Source organism: Vulpes lagopus, chromosome 10, assembly GCF_018345385.1.
Source record: "Vulpes lagopus strain Blue_001 chromosome 10, ASM1834538v1, whole genome shotgun sequence".
NCBI lineage: Eukaryota > Metazoa > Chordata > Mammalia > Carnivora > Canidae > Vulpes > Vulpes lagopus.
Genome location: NC_054833.1, coordinates 16,417,769 through 16,438,070, shown reverse-complemented (window position 1 = coordinate 16,438,070; position 20,302 = coordinate 16,417,769). Strand labels below are relative to the sequence as shown.

Genomic DNA, 20,302 nt, shown 5'->3' with positions numbered 1-20,302 from the left:
CTTAGTCGGTTATGGATCTGACTCTTGATTTCAGCTGAGGTCTTGATCTCAGAGTTGAGAGTTCAAGCCCTGCATTCCACTGGGTGTGGACCCTACTTAATTAAAAAAAAAGGATATTGAAAAAATACATTCTGTTATAATCATAACAATTATGAAAAATTATGCTTTGTCTATAGATTAATTCTAACAACCAAAACCTGTAACAGCTTTATAATTATGACTATACTAATCAAAATTATGGCAAGTTCATGTATGCAGGCTGCCACATTCTGTTTCTCCTTTTTTCAGTGTCATGGCCCTTGTGCTATGCAAATGAGAGTGAGCTCAGGGTTCACTGAATGAACTTTGAGTGAACATCAAAGACAAATGGCCCTTTCATCTCTGCTTTGACTCCCACCTGCCCACCAACTGTCTTCCTTCTCTGTATGGAATTTCAGTTCATGAAATGTTTGATTCTCTGAGTGGAACCTCAGCTTCATTTAACTCTCTTCCCCATATTGTCTAAATCTTTGACATTTTTTCCTACATCCTGGAACATTTCCTTAACTTTGTCTTCCAACTCCTTTATTAACTTTTATTTTTTTTAAGTTTATCATTTTTTAAAGATTTTAATTATTTAACTGATAGAGAGAGAGAGAGAGAGAGAGAGCAGGGTAGGGGGAGGGAGAAGCAGGCTTCCTACTGAGCAGGGAATCTGACTCAGGACTCTACCCCAGGACCCTGGGATCATGACCTAAGCAGAAGCAGATGCTTAACTGAATGAGCCACCCAGGCACCCTCCTTATTGACTTTTTTTTTAAGTTTTTTTGCAGTTAGACTTTTAATTTCTAGGAGTTCTTTTTTGATTTCTGATGTTTCCTTTCTTGGCACCCTATTATTGTTTTAGGGATGTGATACCCCTTTAATTCCTGCAAGGAGAGTTTAAGTTTTGATTTATTTCATTGTAATTTCTCCACTAGCTTAATTACTTTCATTTCCCCAGGGTCTGTTTTTCAGTTTGCTTATCTGGTCTTTCTATTTCATGTTGCTGTTTTTCCTCAAATGCTTGATGATCCTCAGTTTACCATTCACATTTAAACACGAGAGTATTGAAAGGCTAGCCAAATCTTGTGTACATGAGGGAGTCTCCTTTTTAGGGTAGAAAGGCATCATTTTAGGATAGGAAGATGAGAAAGCAGCTGCTAAACTGTCCTCTTCCCTGTGAGGAGAAAGCACTAGAATCATAACACTTGTCTAAATGGCCTCAGACAGTTGCTTCAAAACTTTTAAAGAAGAATCTTCTCAGTTTTTGCCCATTGGCAAACGCCTGGCTGTTTGTCATTCTAAGGTTTTTAATTATTTTTTTTGTTTGCATATCCCCCAAAAAAGAAATTTGAAAAACAATGTATCTTTTAAACGACTTTAAGTTGACATGCAGAATGTTCCATTATAGAGTAAACAGTTGCTACAAGTGTAATTTCTGGCACATTACAAATACTTTCATTTTAATTAACCCTGGTACATCACTCTTACTCTCCTGAAGATATCTCGTGGAAGGGAAATACAATAGTATTTGATACCCTCTATTTTCCATTTTCAAAATATATACCTCTTCAAAATACTTCTTCTTTATTGTTGATCATTTGTAATATTATTTTTTTGACTTGGACTCCTGTTTCTATTTCACTTCCCTTACAGAATCTTATTGTTCTATTCTAATGTGTTGCATATTTGTGATGTAATATATATATATATATATATATATATATATGTATGTATTGCTGAACACTCAATATTCATCTTCTATAACCAAAAAATATATATGCAAAATGAAATTATACTTTTTCTACATTCCCTTATGCCTGTGATGCTCTATTAACTTTTTCCCTTCTCAACTGAGTTATAATTAGTTCACAATTGAGCCAAAGTATATAATATAGACAAATATTGAAAAGAATTATCAAACACAAAATGTAGAATTTTATTGTAAAAACGCTTCTAGTTGAAAGAAACATTACTCAGTTCTACACTGTCTTCAGTTCCACACGTTGTGCACTGCACAACTTCAGGGGGTGCCATTCAACCCAGTGCCTGTGTGGGTGTCACCCTTGAAGTAGTGCACCTGTACTGGTCAATGCAGTAGCCATGCGTGCAACATTTTTGCTTAATCAGCTCACTTGTCTCTGAGGAAGTAGTACAGACACATGTGTCAGCCTCAATTCTATTGTTTCTTTTTCTAGATATACACACTGAAAACATCATTCACGTAAAGAAAGAATGAGAATTTATACTTCATAGAATCATTAAAATTATTTTTAAAATCTATGAGTGGCCCCTCAGAGTTGTTGCTGGTGCTATTCTTCCTGAGGACATTTAGCACAGGACAGGTGACTAGGGTAAGGTCACATGACTATGGTAATGACAGGGGAGTGGGGGAGGGACACCACAACCAGTGTTCCAAGACAGATCAGCTTTAGAAAAACAGTACACATAGTAGAGGAGGATCTGGAAACTAATTACTTTAAAACGATCTGTGCCGGAAGACCTTCATTCCCTTTTATGTGTAAGAATCATGTTGTTATGTGGGTGGTAGATGGAGTGGGAGGGAAGTCTGATTTTGCTTTCCACTTTCAAATAAACCTTGTGTTTGTACTTCCACTCTGTTCCTCTGGCCAACTATCTGGGGTTGTGCTGGGTATACTGGTCCCCTCTCCCTTAGCGATGCCGTCCAGGCTGCCACTCTACTTACCCTGCTTCACCTACCAGAACTAGTTGAACTACTTTTCCATTTTCCCAAAATTTGTTGCCCTGTTTTATCAGGAGACAGCTTCCTTCCCATCCTACATGTTTCTATTAGTCTTTTAGAAGCCTTGTAATAAAAACTCAAGAGAAATATGAAAAAATATATAGAGAGAGATACATAACTTGAACTAAAAACTCATAGAAGGATCTTAATAAACAGCACATTCTCCAGCTAATCTAAATGGAGCATTAAAATATGTTCTACCCAGAGCAGTGAAGGTCTTTCCGAATGCCAGTTCAGGGCAGCCCAGCTGCTCCTTCCACCACTCAACTTTGCCATTTTCATCATCAAAATGAACTTTGCTGGGTTGCCCAGGTGGTCCAGTGGTTGAGCATCTGCCTTTGGCTCAAATTATGATCCTGGGGTCTTGGGATCTAGTCCCGGATCGGGATCCCCACAGGGAGCCTGCTTCTCCCTCTGTCTGTGTCTCTGCCTCTCTCTGTGTGTGTCTCATGAAAAAATAAATAAAATCTTTAAATAAATACATAAAATGAACGTTGTCTAAAGAAGCCTGCAAAGCATTATACTGATGCCCTAGATTGTGACTGAAGTGTAGTCTTAGGGTCACCGACTAGAAGCCCATAACTGTTTTATCCAAGCAGGAATTCAACTAGCAATTTTCCTAGCACGGGCGAGAATACTTCCAAACTGCGTTTCTGAGGTAGCACCCATTGGGGGACGTAATTGCCTCTAGCAAGCACAGGACTTTAGAAAGCACTCCTGTTTCTTCGTTATTGATAGTGTGATTAATCGATCACTAGAATCTGATTGAGAACATTAGGATATAAAACATGCCGTGTGCTCAGTTCTAGAAACATCACTGCTAGTAATTCAAAGCATATTTTAACTGCCCCTGGCATGCATTTCTGGATTAGTGTCACATATGGGCTCACAAGAAACAACAGGGGCTATTTGTTTACATGGTCACATTTCTATCTTTCACTTTATTTTATATTCAACTTGACACTGGCTATACATATCAATACACACATCGCTGTGGGTTTACATCTCTTTGTCAGGTGTTTAGGAACAAAACTTTTGTCAATGCACAAGTAAAGGGAAATTAGTGTCATGAAAGGATATTTTTGTCACCAAAAGAAACAAACATTATTACTTATTCAGTCTGCCCAATACCCGAAGTGTTCCTCTAAGCAGAAATGCTCTCAGTCAGCAAGTTAATTGCTGGGATATGCTCCATTTATTTCCAAGGTCCACATTTACTTTTGATTCTCTCTATCATTCAACGTACATTTATTGAGCACCTACTATATGTTTGAAGTGCAGTGGGGGGCGATGATCCCTGTCCCTAAGGAAATTACAGACTAAGATGGGGAAATGACTGGTACACAAATGACAGGAGTGACAAATAGAAGGGCATAACTAATTAGATAAAATTGGCACAGTCAGTCACAAAAAGAGCACTGAGAAACTAACCAAAGCCTAAAATCAGATTGAGGCAGAAAACAAGAAAAAGAAAAGAAAAGAAGAGGGGCACCTGAATGGCTCAGTAGTTGAGCATCTGCCTTTGGCTCAGGTCATGATCCTGGAGTCCTAGGATCGAGTCCTGCATCGGGCTCCCCGCAGGGAGCCTGCTTCATCCTCTGTCTCAGCCTCTCTCTGTGTCTCTCATGAATAAGTAAATATAATCTTTTGAAAGAAAGAAAGAAAGAAAGAAAGAAAGAAAGAAAGAAAGAAAGAAAGAAAAAGGAAAGGAAGAAAAAGGAAAGGAAGAAAGAAAAGAAGCTCATTGGAAGAATATGAATTAACATCATGGTGATTGTTAAGAGACTGAAGTTTTGCATATTATGACATGATTCCATCCTCACCACACCCCATGAGGAGAGCTATATTATCCCCCTTTTACAGATCAGGAAATTGAAGCTCTGAGAGGTTAGGTGACACAATCAAGGCCACCGGTAAGCTGAGAGCCAACTGCCTAAACTCTTAGCTGAGTGGCTCTCCTGGCACTTCCGGTCTTCAGCTGGCATCCAAGCCCATCATTGCTCCAAATGAGGTAAGAAAAGCAAATGAAAAGCTCGTGAGGACAGCAAAATGTGTCTTCATCCTTCTACATGACTGATGGAGACCTAAGTCTCTTACGTTGATTCTGAAGTGAATTTTGACTAATGTGCATGTTTCTAAGTCCCCCAGTAAAAGTTCTGAACTGGCCCCAAACATCGTATATATAAACCAAAATCAGCTCCGGAGAATTCTCTGGATTGCAAAGAACTTAAGGAAATGTCCCCCATCTTCCTGGCTCACGTAACTTTATATTGCAGGGCTCAATGGGGAAGACAGGTAAGGCAATTCATAGCTATGTGAACTCTATTTCTTTCTAGTTCTCAAACTATAAAATATTCAGGTTGATTCAACGGTTTCTTTGGTTGCTATTTTGTTATTCCCGAGATTATAACTATACACACGCAAATAGATTTTCACATATATAGATTTTTCCCATAAATATGTAGTTTTTTGGTGACTTGCTCTTACAAGAAAAAACATGCTACTTTGTTTATCCTTTGAATACTACCTAAAGGGAGTTTATTATCTAGAATCTGCCTTTTTGTTTGGTGCTGTGTATACTTATATTAATGGATAAAACCAAGATCTAAGAATTGCGTATATATACCTTAAATATCTTTTGAATCAATGAAAATCACAAGAAGAATGTAATCTTCTCAAACTTTGCTTAATATTTTAGATGTACTTTCTAGTGTGTTGGTGTCTCCTGGATCACAGATACTGGCAGTTTATTCTAAGCCAGTCGTTCTCAAATGTTAGTGGGCATCCAGATCACCCAGAGAGCCACTGGGCCAGCCCACAGAATTTACATTACTGACAAGTTTCAAGGTGACGTTGATGCTGCCAGATCAAGGACTGCCCTATGACAACCACTTTTAAACCAATCTGAACGAGAAAGACTATTGAACTAGGAGTCAAGGGACACGGACTCCGATTCTAGATCTGTCATTGTCTTGCTGTGTGGCCCTAGAAAATTCATTTGACCTCTCCAGGACTCCATTCCTTCATTATATGAAATATTTAAATTCAATAATTCTAAAAACCCATGTTATTTTAGAATTCTGTAACTGACCCAGAAATTATAGTCTACTCTTCCAGGCATACCAAACAATTTGAGAGATCAGTTCTTAACACAATCATTGTGTTTCAAGGGGGAAAAAAAATGCAATTACCCCATACTGTCAGTTCTGCGGTAATACCATATATGTGTTCCTAAAAATCATCACACTATGCTAAATTGTGAGAAAAACAAAACAAAACAAGGCTTATGGGGAAAGTGAAATTAGGGACAAAACACTCAGAAATTTCATCAGTGACTCATAGGAAAAAAAAAAGGAACGTAATAAAAACATTGACGGCATTTCATACATGTTCAATGGTTAAAAAAATGCAGGAATAGTACAATAATGTGGCACTCTTCCCTGAAAAAGACTGAAACTTTGCAGTGGAAATGAGCTGGGAAGAGTTGCAGCTTGTGGGTTATTACAAAGTGGTGGAAGAGAGGTGATTTGAAATTAGAAAGTTGTAGCAGCAGATACGGGTAATTGTGGCTCATTATTCTCCACTTGACATCAGTATGAACATCCTAATTCAGTGATCCTCGGCCGCCTTAAATCCTGGGACATGTTTTCCCGTCTTTGAGATGTAGGTCCTTCAAGACATGCATTTAAAATGGAAACTTGTTCATCAAAGTTGAAAATTGGATCCAATGTGTAGCCTCCTTTTTCAATTAACTTCTATACCACAGCTGCAAATTCTTTGGTGGCTTTCTCATCTGCACTCACAACTCTGCCTAACTGCTGAGGGCTTTGGGAGTTATAGTGACATTTAAAACCACTATACCGGCCACCACTGGCCTCTGTAGGGATCACTTCTACAGAATTTGGCAATTTCTGCTTAAGGTCTTTGGATACAATAGTACTTTCCTGTTGCGTGCACAGCATGGCAATTTGCACCAGAGCACTTAGATTTTTCTGGGATGTTGAATGAGGTAGTTTTTTTGTTGTTGTCTTTAATGTAGAAGAATGTTACAAATGTGAAAGAGGAGGAGAGGTTCACTGATCTTCAAGAGTAGTGCCAATGAGAAGACGTTTGAGGTGTGTGCATGTGTGCATTTTGTTGTGTTTCTGGTGTGATTTGATTGTGGAAGAAATGCGCACGAGCAAACTCAACAGTCACATTTTACTCAAATCATCCCCTAATTTATCATTCATTTTCATGTTTCCAAAATAAGTGTTTGGCAAGATGATTGTACTCCTTTTTTTAAGACTTTAATTATCTATTTGACAGAGAGAGAGCACAAGCAGTGGGAGCAGGAGAGGGAGAAGCAGGCTCCTCTGTGAGCAGGGAGCCCAATGCGGAACTTGATCCTAGGATTCGGAGATCATGATCTGAGCCAAAGGCAGATGCTTAACCAACTGAGCCACCCAGGTGCCCAGATGATTTTACTCTTGATGACAATATCAAGCTTTGATGTCACAGTGGCTGTATGTCAGGTGTAGAATATTGGAAATCTCCCATAATCTCTCATCGATGGGAATGAATACATTTAGAAATGACTTCTATTAGATGGGGAACCATCCAGAAGAGTCATGAGTTTAATACAATTAGTTACTGCATGGACAGGAATGGAAGGGCTTGTCCTGGAGTTGCTGAAAAGGAAGGTGATGACTCAGTATTTATCAAGGCTATGACAGTGTTAGCTGGGATTGTTTCTGATGATGTTCAGTGATAGAGAGACATTTCCATGAAAATCCAAGTGTTCAACAAAGTCTGCCCCTTTACTTCTCTTTCGTTGCCTATCAGAGAACGTGTTCCCTATCTCCTTCCAAATTTTCGTAAATAGAAAGCAGTTTCCCCTTGATGATCCTTGTGTAAGACCTTTATCAGAATTGTTTTCCCATACTTATTACAAACATTTTAATAGAATATAAGAAAAAAAAGAAGAGAAAGATGAAGGTTTTCAGAAAACAGCCATAGGAAGGATGAAAGACATGGAAACATTTTCTACAGGTATAGGAAGCATTTGCTGGGGTAATTCAGGCTCACAGAAGAAAAGCAAAAAAAAAAAAAAGGTATTTTAATAATCCTAGAATTTTTCTCAATTCTTCTCTTTCTCTTATACATCCCATTCCATGCATTAGGAAATTCGGTTGACTTTATCTTCAAAATATATCTACATCCCACAGCTCACCACCTACACTGTCAATACTCTGGTCCAACCCAATATCATTTCCCCCTGGAGTAATAAAACTAAGTGGTCTCCCTGCTTCTCTCTTGATGTCTCTCTCCAAACTATTCTCAAACAAGCATCCACTGTTGTCCTTTTAAGCTACCAATGGCATCACGTTTCATTTCAGGTAAGAGACAACTCATCTGTCTCTCCCGCTATCATGTCACATTGGCTTTGTTCATATTCTGGAACATGCCAGGCATGTCGCACCTTTACCTCAAGGTATTTGCTCAAATGTCACTACTTCACTACCTCTGGTTGGTCACCTGACCAACCTATTTAAAAATTGCAAGCTGTTCTTCAATACACACACACACAGATACACACTTACATTAGTAATTCCATTTATGTTTTTTAAGATTTTATTTATTTATTCATGAGACACAGAGAGAGAGAGAGGCAGAGACATAGGCAGAGGGAGAAGCAGACTCCACGCAGGGAGCCCGATGTGGGACTCCATCCTGGGACTTGGAATCACACCCTGAGTCAAAGGCAGGTGCTAAACCACTGAGCCACCCAGATGTCCCAGTAATTCCATTTATATTGTTCCTTCCCCCATCCCCTCGCCAAAGCATATGTGTCCTTCTATCATGCCAGATAATTTATTATTTGTTTTCTGGCTGGGCAAGGCTGCTATTTTATCTTAACTTTTTCCTACTTTTAACTATGCTTATTGCCTCTCATCCCTCTTCTCCCTCGTAAGTATGTGAGCACCATGAAAGCAGGGACCTTTGTTGTCTCACTAATGTATCAAGAACAGTACCTGGCATATAACAAGTGCTCAATAAATACTGTATTAATGAACCATTTTTAAGCTAATGGAAGTTGAAATGAAAAAGAAGATGGCTGGCTATCCTCCATGAAAGAGAAAATAAGAAAAGGAAAAATGTATAAAAAGAAAATAGCAAGATAAAGAAAAGCTTTTTCGATAGTAAGGAAGAGCAAAACAATTAAAACAAGCTTCTTGAAGGAAGCTTCTTCTGATTATCCAGGTGCTTTCTGGGAGATAATAGGACTTTATTAGTTAGGAATCAGTTGGAAAAACCCCAAGAAATACAAGGTAAAATCCTAACTTCTGGGTTTTTTAAGGACTTATTTATTCATTCTTTCAATCTTTCATTCATTTATGGGGGAGTGCAGAGGGAGAGAGAGAAAAATAATCTCAATCAGACTCTGCACTGAGCATAGGCTCCAACATGGGGTTCAGTCTCATGACCCTAAGATCATGACCTAAGCGTGAAAATCAAGAGTTGGGAACCTAACTGACTGAGCCACCCGGGCACCCCCCAACCTCTATTTTTAATGAAACTTAGACATTGGCCACATGTTTCTACAGAGGGATCTCTGCTACTTCTCCAAAGTGATGTCACTGACTCAGTCGATTACAACTTTACAATTCAAGGATTTTCATCCACTCTGTCAGGGTGGGGCTGAACAGTATTTATGGCATTGTATTTTAAGCTATGAATTGTTGAAAATAGTCTGTCTCAATAAACTAAATGGTGGCAAGTTCAAATGCATTGATTATTCACCTATATTTAGGATAAGGAGGAGGTCACTTTTCCAATTGTGTACAAATTGAATAGCAACAACACAATTCCTCTACTTTAATATACTGAGGAAAGAAGTCCCCAGTTGAGATTGGAGAGATATGTACAAATACTCTACCTACAAATATCCTAACTGTTCACCAAGGACGAAAATATAAACAAAAATGCTTTGACTTTAGCAGCCATTTTGTAGGCTTAAAAGGAGAAATTCTGTATAAACTATTATCAGTCTGTGATGAATAGACTTCGCGTGACAGAAAGATAAATTAATACCATCAATTATCATCTAAATTGCTATTTTACATTTAAGCATTATAAATAATCAAGTGAAAAATTAAGAAAAACAAAATGAATTTTCAAAATTCTACATGCTTTTTTTTTCAAGTGAAATATGGAAATACAGATCTAGGTACATAAGCATAAATAGGCAATCTGAATGATTCCACCAAACCAATATTTCTCTCATAAGTAAAGAGCTTTTAACCAGTAAGGTGCAGTTATTCTTTAGGTTGGAAATAATCTTGGTTGGTATAAAACAATCTTAAATCTCTTCAAAAATCTAAGTATCTCTAAGGGAAGGAAATTATATTCTACAAAATTTATAGGAAAAATAGCAATGTGGGTTTTATTATTTCAACAATTATTTAAAACAAAAACATTAACTGTCAACTTAAAGAAATAACACAGACTATTTCAAATGTATTTTTTCATAATTTTTACATTTTAAAAATTTAACTCTAGAGAATAGACCAAGGAGTATTATGATAAACTACCTTATTCCATTTGCCTAGACTCAACAACTTAATATTTTGCCATATTTGCTTTATCTCTATATGCACATATATGTATATACATATATTTTTATGTATAGCTTTTTCATGGCCTTTTTTAACTTCACAGTATAATTTCCCCAAAGTAATAATTTGCTCTTCTCTTCTATGCTAAATATACAACTACTCAAGTAATACTTGTATCTCTTGAGTTCCAGGTGCTAATGCCACACACAAGGTTTTTTTCCTGTCCTTAAAAGGCTTACGATCTCCTAAGTGAAGAAAAAATAAAATAAAAAATGGTACAAGGCTTCACATGTTAGTAGGTGCTATGATTTATGTATTGTGATTTATGTATTGGAAACCTCTGAGACATGAGGTTACCAGTAAGAGATCAATTTAACAACGGGGAAATAAGGAGATCATATCTTGGAAGAGGCCTAGGAAAACCCAAGGGAATGCCAGCTGAGTGGTTTTGCATATTTAGCCTGGCAAGGCACATGTCCTGGTGAAGCAAGTGAGATTGATTTGGTTTTATCATTTCCTGCATCATCTTTCCTGCTTCTGCGGTCCCATCAGCTCCCAGCTGGATACAGTAATGTCTTCTGTGGACATACTAATGTCCACTATGTCTATGTGCAGCTTCAATGCCTTTTTGTTTCCTAAGTCTTGACCACTCAAGGCAAGACAAGCAACAAGTGCGACTGACTACACTGTTTCGAGATAAATTCTAGATCAGTGGCTATCAAAATTATCTGCATAGTGGATTCATCCACGGAGCTTTGACAATACTAGTACTAATAATGGGCTTCACTCCTAGAAATTCTGATTTCATTACTATGATAAGAGACTCTATGGAAAATTATAATATGAAACCAAGGCTAAGAACCATTAGTATGATTCTCCAGCTTTAGAATGCATGCAAAGTATGTGGAGATTTTATTATAATAATGATTTTGGCTCTTGAGTGAGGTCTGAGGTTCTACTTCTCTAACAAGCATTCAGGTGATCCTGTGTTGCTTATCTGACATCCCAGTTTGAGTAGGAGGGTTCTAGATCATAGCACAGACCACAATTGCAATTTCCCAAGCTATCACACCACTTCAACATAAGGCCTAACCAGTGAGCCCATTATGCCTGTATTACCCCCAGTTGTAAATGCACCTTCCTTCACAGTTTACCTAGTCTGGTGGTACATAAAATGTGGTCCTTGGACCAGCAGCATCAATATCACCTGGAAACAAGTGAGAATTTCAAATTCCCAGGCCTTTATGCCTCAGATCTGATAAATCAGAAATTCTGGAGGTAGGGACAGCCACCTGTGTTTTAATATCCAAGTGATTTGGATGCGTGTTTGCATTTGAAAACACTGACCTAGGTTGTATATTTGGGGATCTTCCTTGCTCCCCTTCTTGTACTCCTGACCAACTACTCTAAATGAGTGATTCTATCTGCTTGCACTTTGGAGTCACTTCAAGAATCTTTATAATAGATCTAAACCCTCCCCTGAATTTCTAGATGGCCCAGTTATGAAAATAGTCTCACAAAAGCTCCCCAGGTTATCCTCATGGACACCTGGGGCTGAGAGTCATTGTTTTGAATAATCTCCAGGTGGTTTCTCATAAGGAATCTTTTCTTTTCTTTTTCTTTTTCTTTTTTTTTTTTTTTTTTTTTTGGAATCTTTTCTTTTGGCCAGTCTCAATCTCCAGAATCTAAATACTCATGATCAAATTTCCCAGATTATCTTCCATCATGGTTGGTTGACATGTGAATCTCCTTCTATAGCATTTCCCAGTGAATATTACTGGGACATGACTCAAAAACACTCAGATTCCCTTCTGCCTTACTTGTTTAAAATTAGCATATCATGATAAGTAGAGTTTTTATATACAAACCTCTTGGCTGGTTTCCTGAAGGGCACATCCCATTAGGTTTCCCTTTGTGTTTCTATGTGTTTCTATGTATTCTGCTCCCTTTTAATGCTTACTTCTTCCCAAGGCTCCCCTGAGCTACCTTCCTTCATCTGTCTTACACTGCATGGCTTTGTATCCTTCATTTGCTTTTCCTCCACTTCAAGCATGCAAACTATGTGAGTGAAGGTAGACGTCTTTTCTAGACCTAGACTTACACCATACCTGGAACACAAAAGGTTTCTGGAGTAGAGATCAAATATTCCAGGGCTGACTGTCCACCCAGTCTTCATGAAACTGTTAGCCTTTGGACTCTGTACCTAATTTATTCACTGCTCTTCTTGAGTTGTTTTCAACCAGTACGTTTCTTTATCCCCATTTCCTTGGCCCAACGTCTGAGTTCAGTTTTGGTCCTACCTCCTTTCTGAATGCACCGATTCTTCAAGGACATTCAGCAGATATATGCTTTCTTAAAACACTTGATATTGGGCAGCCCATGTGGCTCAGCAGTTTAGCGTAGCCTTCCACCCAGGGCCTGATTTCAGAGACCCGGGATCGAGTCCCACGTCAGGCTCCCTGCATGGACCCTGCTTCTCTCTCTCTCTGCCTTTCTGTCTCTCATGAATAAATAAATAAAATCTTAAAAAAAAAGCACTTGATATTGAATGCATGCTGTTTTCAAGCAATTAGATAGATGATAAAGTCTTTAACGCCAGGCTTTCAAGAAAAAAAAACATAAATACTATATTTTCTTTCTCCTTCCCCAAAAGAATCAATTTCTATTTTCTAGTTACTATGATATGCTCATCAAGATTACTAGCTCTGGTAACAGGACAGTCCTTCTGCTTGTTTTGGCATATAGAAATTCTATCTAATCTGATCCCTAAAATTTTTAAATGTATGCCTACTCTTTTAACTGATCATTTGCTTTGCAAAATATTTCTTTTTGCAAGTATGCCGTTGGTTTAAGGGCTGTTTTTCTGGTTTCAAGGGTGGGGCTGGAATCAGTTTTGGGGGGGGTTGTTTTTGTTTTTGTTTTTGTTTTTCTTAAGTAACTTGGTCTTCACACAGACTAGTAATTCATGGGAAAGACAGCCAAGCCTTGAGGCCACCTCCTGGTTTGGCTTCCCTACGGTGTCTGCAGATTTTGAGGGAAACGGGTTATACCTCGAATGGCCAGAGGAGGCACTGGTGGGTCTCCACGAGTGTGAAGGGGGTAGAGCCAACCTCTCTGAGAGATAGCTAAGTGTGGTCCTAATCCACATTGAGGGTGACCAGGCTTTCAGGAAACTGGACTGGCCAGGCATGTGCTCACGTGCCCACACCCACACACAGCTCAAATAAGAAGCTAGGAGTCAATCCGGTTCTTTCATTTCAAGCATAACATTGTATAAACTCAAACTGCTCTGCTAAGTCATATTACATCAACCAGCTTTGTAGTTAAGACCTGCAGGCTTTAATTACTTTAAGGGGAAAGTCTGGTGCCCAAAGGAAGTCTCATTACAAACTGGCATTTGCTTGGGGGTGGGAGGAGGCCCAGGAATAGGGCTGTCTTGGGGATCCTTTACCAAATCAAGTATCTGTTCATCCTTCACAGTGACGAGACTGGTGATCTACGTAATTAATATAAGCTCACATGGAAGTAAACACGAAATGATTAAACAGGAAGCCTTTAACCAGGCAGCGTTTGGGAAGGGAGGGAGAGAGAAGGAATTAAATGGTAACAGAGTCTTAGAAGCAGGAGAGAGTATTGCATGTTATTCTTAAACTAATTTTTGTTCCTTGCCTAAAACCAAATGGGTTTGAAACCCCTCTCCACAACAGCCCAGACAAGGTGGTTTGGAGCAGGTGTGATACACAGAATATTTACACTGTGGCACTTGTGGCATAGTCAGCGATGTGTGAGGCAGCAAATTGAAAATGAAGTCGTACGATAATAAAAAAAAAAAAAATCACAGAATGTCCTGTATTCCATAAAGGCAACCTGGAGGAACAGCAGATAGAAAGCTTGAGAAGCCACTATTATGGGATTTAAACAGCAGCTCTGATGTGGTGGGAAGAGGTAGTGAGCCTAGGGATCTTTATTTACATGTATCAAGTCTACTGGGACCAGGAACCACGCTAAATACTGGGAATGCATAATCTCATTTAGCAATAACCACAGCATCTTATGTAAATGCCTTCATATCCTCATGCACAACACACAGGACAGGCACAAGGAGAACGCTTCAACAAAGTGAAGCAAAATAGGCCTGCCCCACGCCTGAGAGAGCACTTACACCAAGGTCGGAGAAAGTGTTAGTACCTGCAATCTCTCTCGCTTAAAGCCTCCCTAGCTAGAAATTACGAAATTATACTTGCTTGATTTTTAACGTGTCAGGAAATTCGGTGAAAAGGAAAAATAAACGCCTGCCTTGCAGTTGTCTGCATCAGGAAAACACGTTGTGCTTGGATGTCAGCTCTGATCCTGCCTCGAATGATGTTAAGAGTTACAGTTCGATGTCCCCAAAGGTTCAAGGTTTGGGCTTCACTCTTGCTAAGTGCAAACCTTCTAAATCCTGGACTTCAGCACAGAGCTTGTCCGTGGGCTGCAGGTAAATACTCAGGAGGCTGCCACCACCACCAGGTGGGCCCACTTGGTTCTCTTCCCCTGCTCAAGACAGAAAGAATCAGACCTTTGGCAGAAGACGGTAGGCAGAGCGAGTAATACCGTATTTCATAGAACTCTGAAACAAACAACCTTTTGGCTGTTGCTTGTCTCATTGTCTCCATTGAATCTTCATTACATTATTATTATTATTTTTTTTTTTTTTTAGTTAAGCAAGACCCAGCACATGAGAGGAGGCAGCTGGTAATTTTGCCATTGTCCTAAACACAGCCCTTTGAGGAGGGCACTACATGGCATCCCCAGTGCTCAGGTAAGGGAACAAAAATTCAATGAAGCTGAAGTCCTGCTAGGTTGCCACAGGGAGTAAGTAGAAAATCAGAAGTTGAAACCAGGCAACTCATTCCCTGACTCTGTGCTCTTTGTGCCTCCCGGCACCCCTGTCATGGGGGTGGGACCCGTCTGATAAATACTGATGAGTGCAGACGGGCTTTGGCCATGAGTTCAGAAGCATACCACCAGCCAGTGGAAAATCAGAAAGATGGGAAAAAAGAGCACCTCAGGACAGTAACTCGTAGCAATGTACTAACTGATAATCGAACAAGAAGGAACTGTTTTTCCTAATAGAACCAGGCTGGAGGAATGCAGAATTTGTCAATCATTCCTTTCTGAAACATCAAGCATTGGCAGGTAATATTTTCAATATTATTACGAAGTATCAAGAAAGATCTATACCTGGACCAGGTGGACCCAAATGATGTTTGCCTTCAAAGTCCTAGTGCCCGTCCTGGAAATGCTAGCAAGCAACACCTGAGAAATGAGGCAGGCACACAGCATGAATCCCTTGGGTTTAGTGCTGATGGACAGCCCGAGCTACCGTCCCCAGGTGCCCGGAAGTCATACTAACAGACGCATGCGCCTAAGGAGAAGGTCTACCAGCAGCACTCATATTTTTTTGAATTTCATTTTCATGAAGGCTTCAGCCTGACAGGGGATGCTTGGTCTACTTTCCATAGACAAGTACTTGTATTTTCTCATTTTATTATTTTATTATATGTGAAAGGTGCAAGCAGAAGTAGAAAATAAGTCCTGTTAATACAGTTAGGAAAATGCAGTGTAAATTTTGAAATCTGGACGGAATTTTACTGGACATCCTGCATTTTGGAAGTTCATCATCATTTCAGCTGTAAAATTAGGAAAGCGTGTTTTATTTTCCAAAATGAACATAATAGTTCTTGTAACTATGAAACGTTGTTAAAGTCATTTCAAAGGCTTGACAAGTTTAGCCAAACTTCCTACAAACCATGCTGTCACCCAAGGGCAGTGCAACAGAACAGAGAAACAAAATGTGCATAAAATGTTTCGTTAAATGAGTGCACTTGGCAAGACCCTTTATCCACCACCTCGGAGCACCAGGCACGCCCTCCAAACAAGGCAGACAATAAATAGGAACAACATGGTGGGGCTTTGCTCATACGACACATCTGTTCACTTAGTTGGATCGTGTTTTATATTTAGGCATAACAAGTTTGGATTGTCTTTATGTACGGTGACAGCAGTGTAATGTATGTTGTTTGAACTCTGAATTGTATAAATACAGAGACATGTTGATTTGAGAAGAGAAAACAAGGCATGTGAAAATTGGCAAAATACCCATTTCGGGAATTATAGATACTCTTCTTAAAAAGAAAAAAAATAAAGAAGAAACTCAATTGGCAGACCACCCACGAAGTACCATTAAGGTCTAAACAACATGAAAAAAAGATGTTCTCCAGCCAGTACAATTGTTGAAAGCATTAACTTTTAAAAAGACTTTAGTTTAATCCAGTGAACTTAAAATATTTCCTTAGATTACAGACCTCTTTTGTGTATTCCACAGAAGTCCCCTCACATATATGAAATGAATTGGGAAAGTAATAATAGTTGCTATTATAGGTAGGACGTCCTACAGGAACCCAACAGAAGCATTCCATATATCATCCTAGGCAACCCTATAAAATAAATATTAAATGAAATGTGTCCTTGGTCATCAGATAAGGAAACTGAGGAACTAAATAATTGAATCAATACCAGGGTGAGCAGAAGTTGGATTCAAGCTTAGGCCATTCTGATTCTTTTCTTTCTTTCTTTTCTTTCTTTCTTTCTTTCTTTCTTTCTTTCTTTCTTTCTTTCTTCTTTCTTTCTAAAAATTTATTTATTTATTTGAGAGAAAGAGAGCATATGAGTTAGGGGTGGGGAAGGGAGTGGGAGAGAGGCTGAGGGAGAGGGAGAAGCAGGGTCCCCACTGTGCAGGGCACCTGATTTGGGGTTCCATCCCAGGACCCCAAGATTATGACCTGAGCCGAAGGCAGACGCTCAACCAACTGAGTCACCCAGGCACCCCTGGGCCCATCTGTTTCTAAGACATGTGGTCTTGTCACTGCAATGCCTGACGTTCAGTAACTCCTGTAGGTATAATTGGCATACAGGGAATCAAAGTCATTATTAACAATAAAAACAGAACACATAACCCCAAATAAGGACTCAATTCTTAGAAGAAATTTCATTGACATAATCTTCCAAGGAAATAAGCAATTAAATGGGGCAAATGTGCACTTAATTTAAAAGAAACAAAAAGAGGAAAACATCCAACAATAATTCAAAATAAATCTGTCTCAAGCAATGAACAAGAAAGGAGTAGAGTAATCCTAATGCTTTCTCTACATAGAGTTAACGGTCTACGGAAATAAGAAGTCTACCTGACTCTAAAGAGTCTAACTCAGTATGAAGAAGTGCCCCTTGCCTCTATATTTCTCTTATGATCACAGCCACTAATAATCATTCTTTTTTTTTCTGCTTTCCTTTTCTGCTTTTTCTTTCCACTTAATACCTGGATGATTCACTATAAATTTCCTTTTATATATATAGATCTCTAATATGGATTAAGTTCCCCAAAAGAAGCAAGTATATCTCACTTCCCCACTTATGTGCACACTTTCTCTCTCAAATAAATAAAATCTTTAAAAAAAAAGTAGAAGAAAGAAAGAGAAGAAAGAAAGAAAGAAAGAAAGCCCGAGTTTGAATCCAACTTCTACTCACCCTGGTATTTATTCAATTATTTAGTCCCTCAGTTTCTTTATCTGATGAATGAGGACACATTTCATTTAATATTTATTTTATAGGATTACATAGGATGGTATATGGAAGGCATGTCCCATAATGCCTCACACATAAGTGCTCAACTAATGGTTGCTTTAATTCATGGCAAGGCTTCTGACACCAAGATTATCTAGACTCACCAAATTCGCCCAATGAGTAAAAAAAAAAAAAAAAAAAAAATGGTTCTAGTTACCTGGACAACGTTTGAGACTTTTGGTAATGCAGCTTACATTTTCAGCAAAAAGTATTCAGGGCTTTTTAAATTACCTCACAAGTACCTTAAAAAGGAAGAAGAAGAAGTAGTAGTAGATCACTGATTTGAGAGTAACAGGTAGAGGTGAGGTTTGCTTTTTATATAAATTATGGTTTCCAAAGACTGCATTTCATTTTAATTTCTGCCATTTGAGAATTCATCGAGGAGCCTCCAAGGAGCACAGCAAGTTCATGATACAAGAAGGATCGAGGCTGGATTGGTGAAAAGAAGAGAGTGGTTCAGAGCTTGAGAAACAGTGCCCTAAAGAATGAACCCAAGGAAGGGCACTTGGGTGGCTCAGTTGGCTGAGTGTCTGCCTTCAGCTCAGGTCACAATCCCAGAGTCTCCAGATGGAGCCCCAGGTCAGGACTCCCAGCTCAGCGAGGAGTCTGCTTCTCCCTCTCCCTCTTTCCCTGCTCATGCTCTCTCTCTCTCTCTCTTTCTCTCCATCTCTCTCAAATAATAAATAAAAATCTAAAAAAAAAAAAGAATAAACCCAGGTCGCATAGACCCTTCTACCCCGTAAATCAGAGCCACTAAAAAAGAAAGAAAGAAAAAAAAAGGAAGGGGGAGGCCAAGGGAGCTGAGGCTTTAAGATCTGGAAGTGAGAGTTAAGATTTAAGATGTTCTATAAACGTTTATTGAGTGACTGAAGGAATGAATGCATAATACCAGAGTCCCCGCACTCCACCGCACTTGAGAGCGCAGAAGCCTGATGAGTAAAAGGGGATTGAAGGTCAGAGTTAAGAGGCACTTAAGAGATACAATTAAGCTGAAACAACCAAGAGCACTTTGGGAGCCATACAGAGAAAACTGAACATGTTGCAGCGCTTTTGACAACTCCCAAGAAGTTTTGGCCAATGCGTTCAAGAGCGATGGTCACATTGTGCCTCTCAGAATCATCCAGGTGGCTGCATGAAAGGAGGGGGTGGGGGGCACCACTTAGCAAACCATCTCACCAGCTGTCTCTATGTGTGAATCTTGAAGCTGCCAAACTGCACATGAACGGCACGTTGGCCTCTACTGTGGCACAAGCGCAGTGAGCCACCGACCACAGCAGATGTGCTGGGTTGCGCGAGGCCCGCGGTGGCTAGAGGGCAGCTCGCTCCCTCAGAGGACGCTGGGCCACCAGCTGCCGGTGACAGCGATCCAATCAGGTTCTGCCCTGTAGGTTTTAAGTGCTGCCTGCTTCGAAAAGCCAGAGCCTCCAAATAATGCAGGAGCTAACAAGTTTGCAAAGGAAATGCACTTGCAATATGAAAACAGGAGCAGCTGGATATCCAACTGTGTAAAGAAATACAGAGGGCTCTTCTTTTCCTGCAAATTGATATTACTCACCCGGGTTTTATGGAGTCGAAAGCATATGCTTAAGTATAATGACTCAACAACTCACACCAATTTCCACATCGCAGCCATATAAATAATCAATTCCACCTAGGCCGCGATGGTGTGACTCTCTTGCCTGGTATTCCAGATGAGAATCATAAACCAATGGCTCTGGAGGTACCAGTTTTAAATTATTTCGTGAAATGAAATGTCCACATATGCAAATATGTATAACAAGATACCTAAAGTGGATGAAACAAAGGGGAAGTACTCATCATCCAGATTAAGAAAGAGCATCACCGGTACAATTCAAGGGATCCCCGCCATCCCCCGACACTTGCACCCTTAGGACTGGCCGCCTCATTTGAGGATCCGGATGCAAACTGAAAATGCAGGGTCTCTTGTCCAAAATTATCAAGAATTTCAAGATGGCAATGTCAAGCATAAAGCCTTCTTTAAAAAAAATTACTTATTTATTCATGAGAGACACACAGAGAGAGAGAGAGAGAGAGAGAGAGAGGCAGAGACACAGGCAGAGGGAGAAGCAGGGTCCATGCAGGGAGCCTGACATGGGACTCGATCCAAGGATCGGGATCACATCCTGAGCCAAAGGCAAATGCTCCACTGCTGAGCCACCCAGGAACCCCAAGCATAAAGCCTTCTAAATGTGATATCAGCACAATGACACAGGTCACAGATCCATGAAACCGGCCC

At 39.5% G+C, this 20,302-nt stretch overlaps 1 protein-coding gene across 1 annotated transcript in view; it reads right to left on the bottom strand.

Annotated features, from left to right (window-relative positions):
* LOC121499940 overlaps positions 1–20,302 on the bottom strand; it is a 178,504-nt gene that overhangs the window by 57,895 nt on the left and 100,307 nt on the right. The window contains exons 2-3 of the mRNA XM_041771211.1: positions 14,798–14,916; positions 13,731–13,879 (exon numbers count right to left, since the gene is read on the bottom strand). Coding sequence (XP_041627145.1) covers positions 13,731–13,879; positions 14,798–14,916 — 268 coding nt within the window. The remainder of the gene's footprint in view (positions 1–13,730; positions 13,880–14,797; positions 14,917–20,302) is intronic.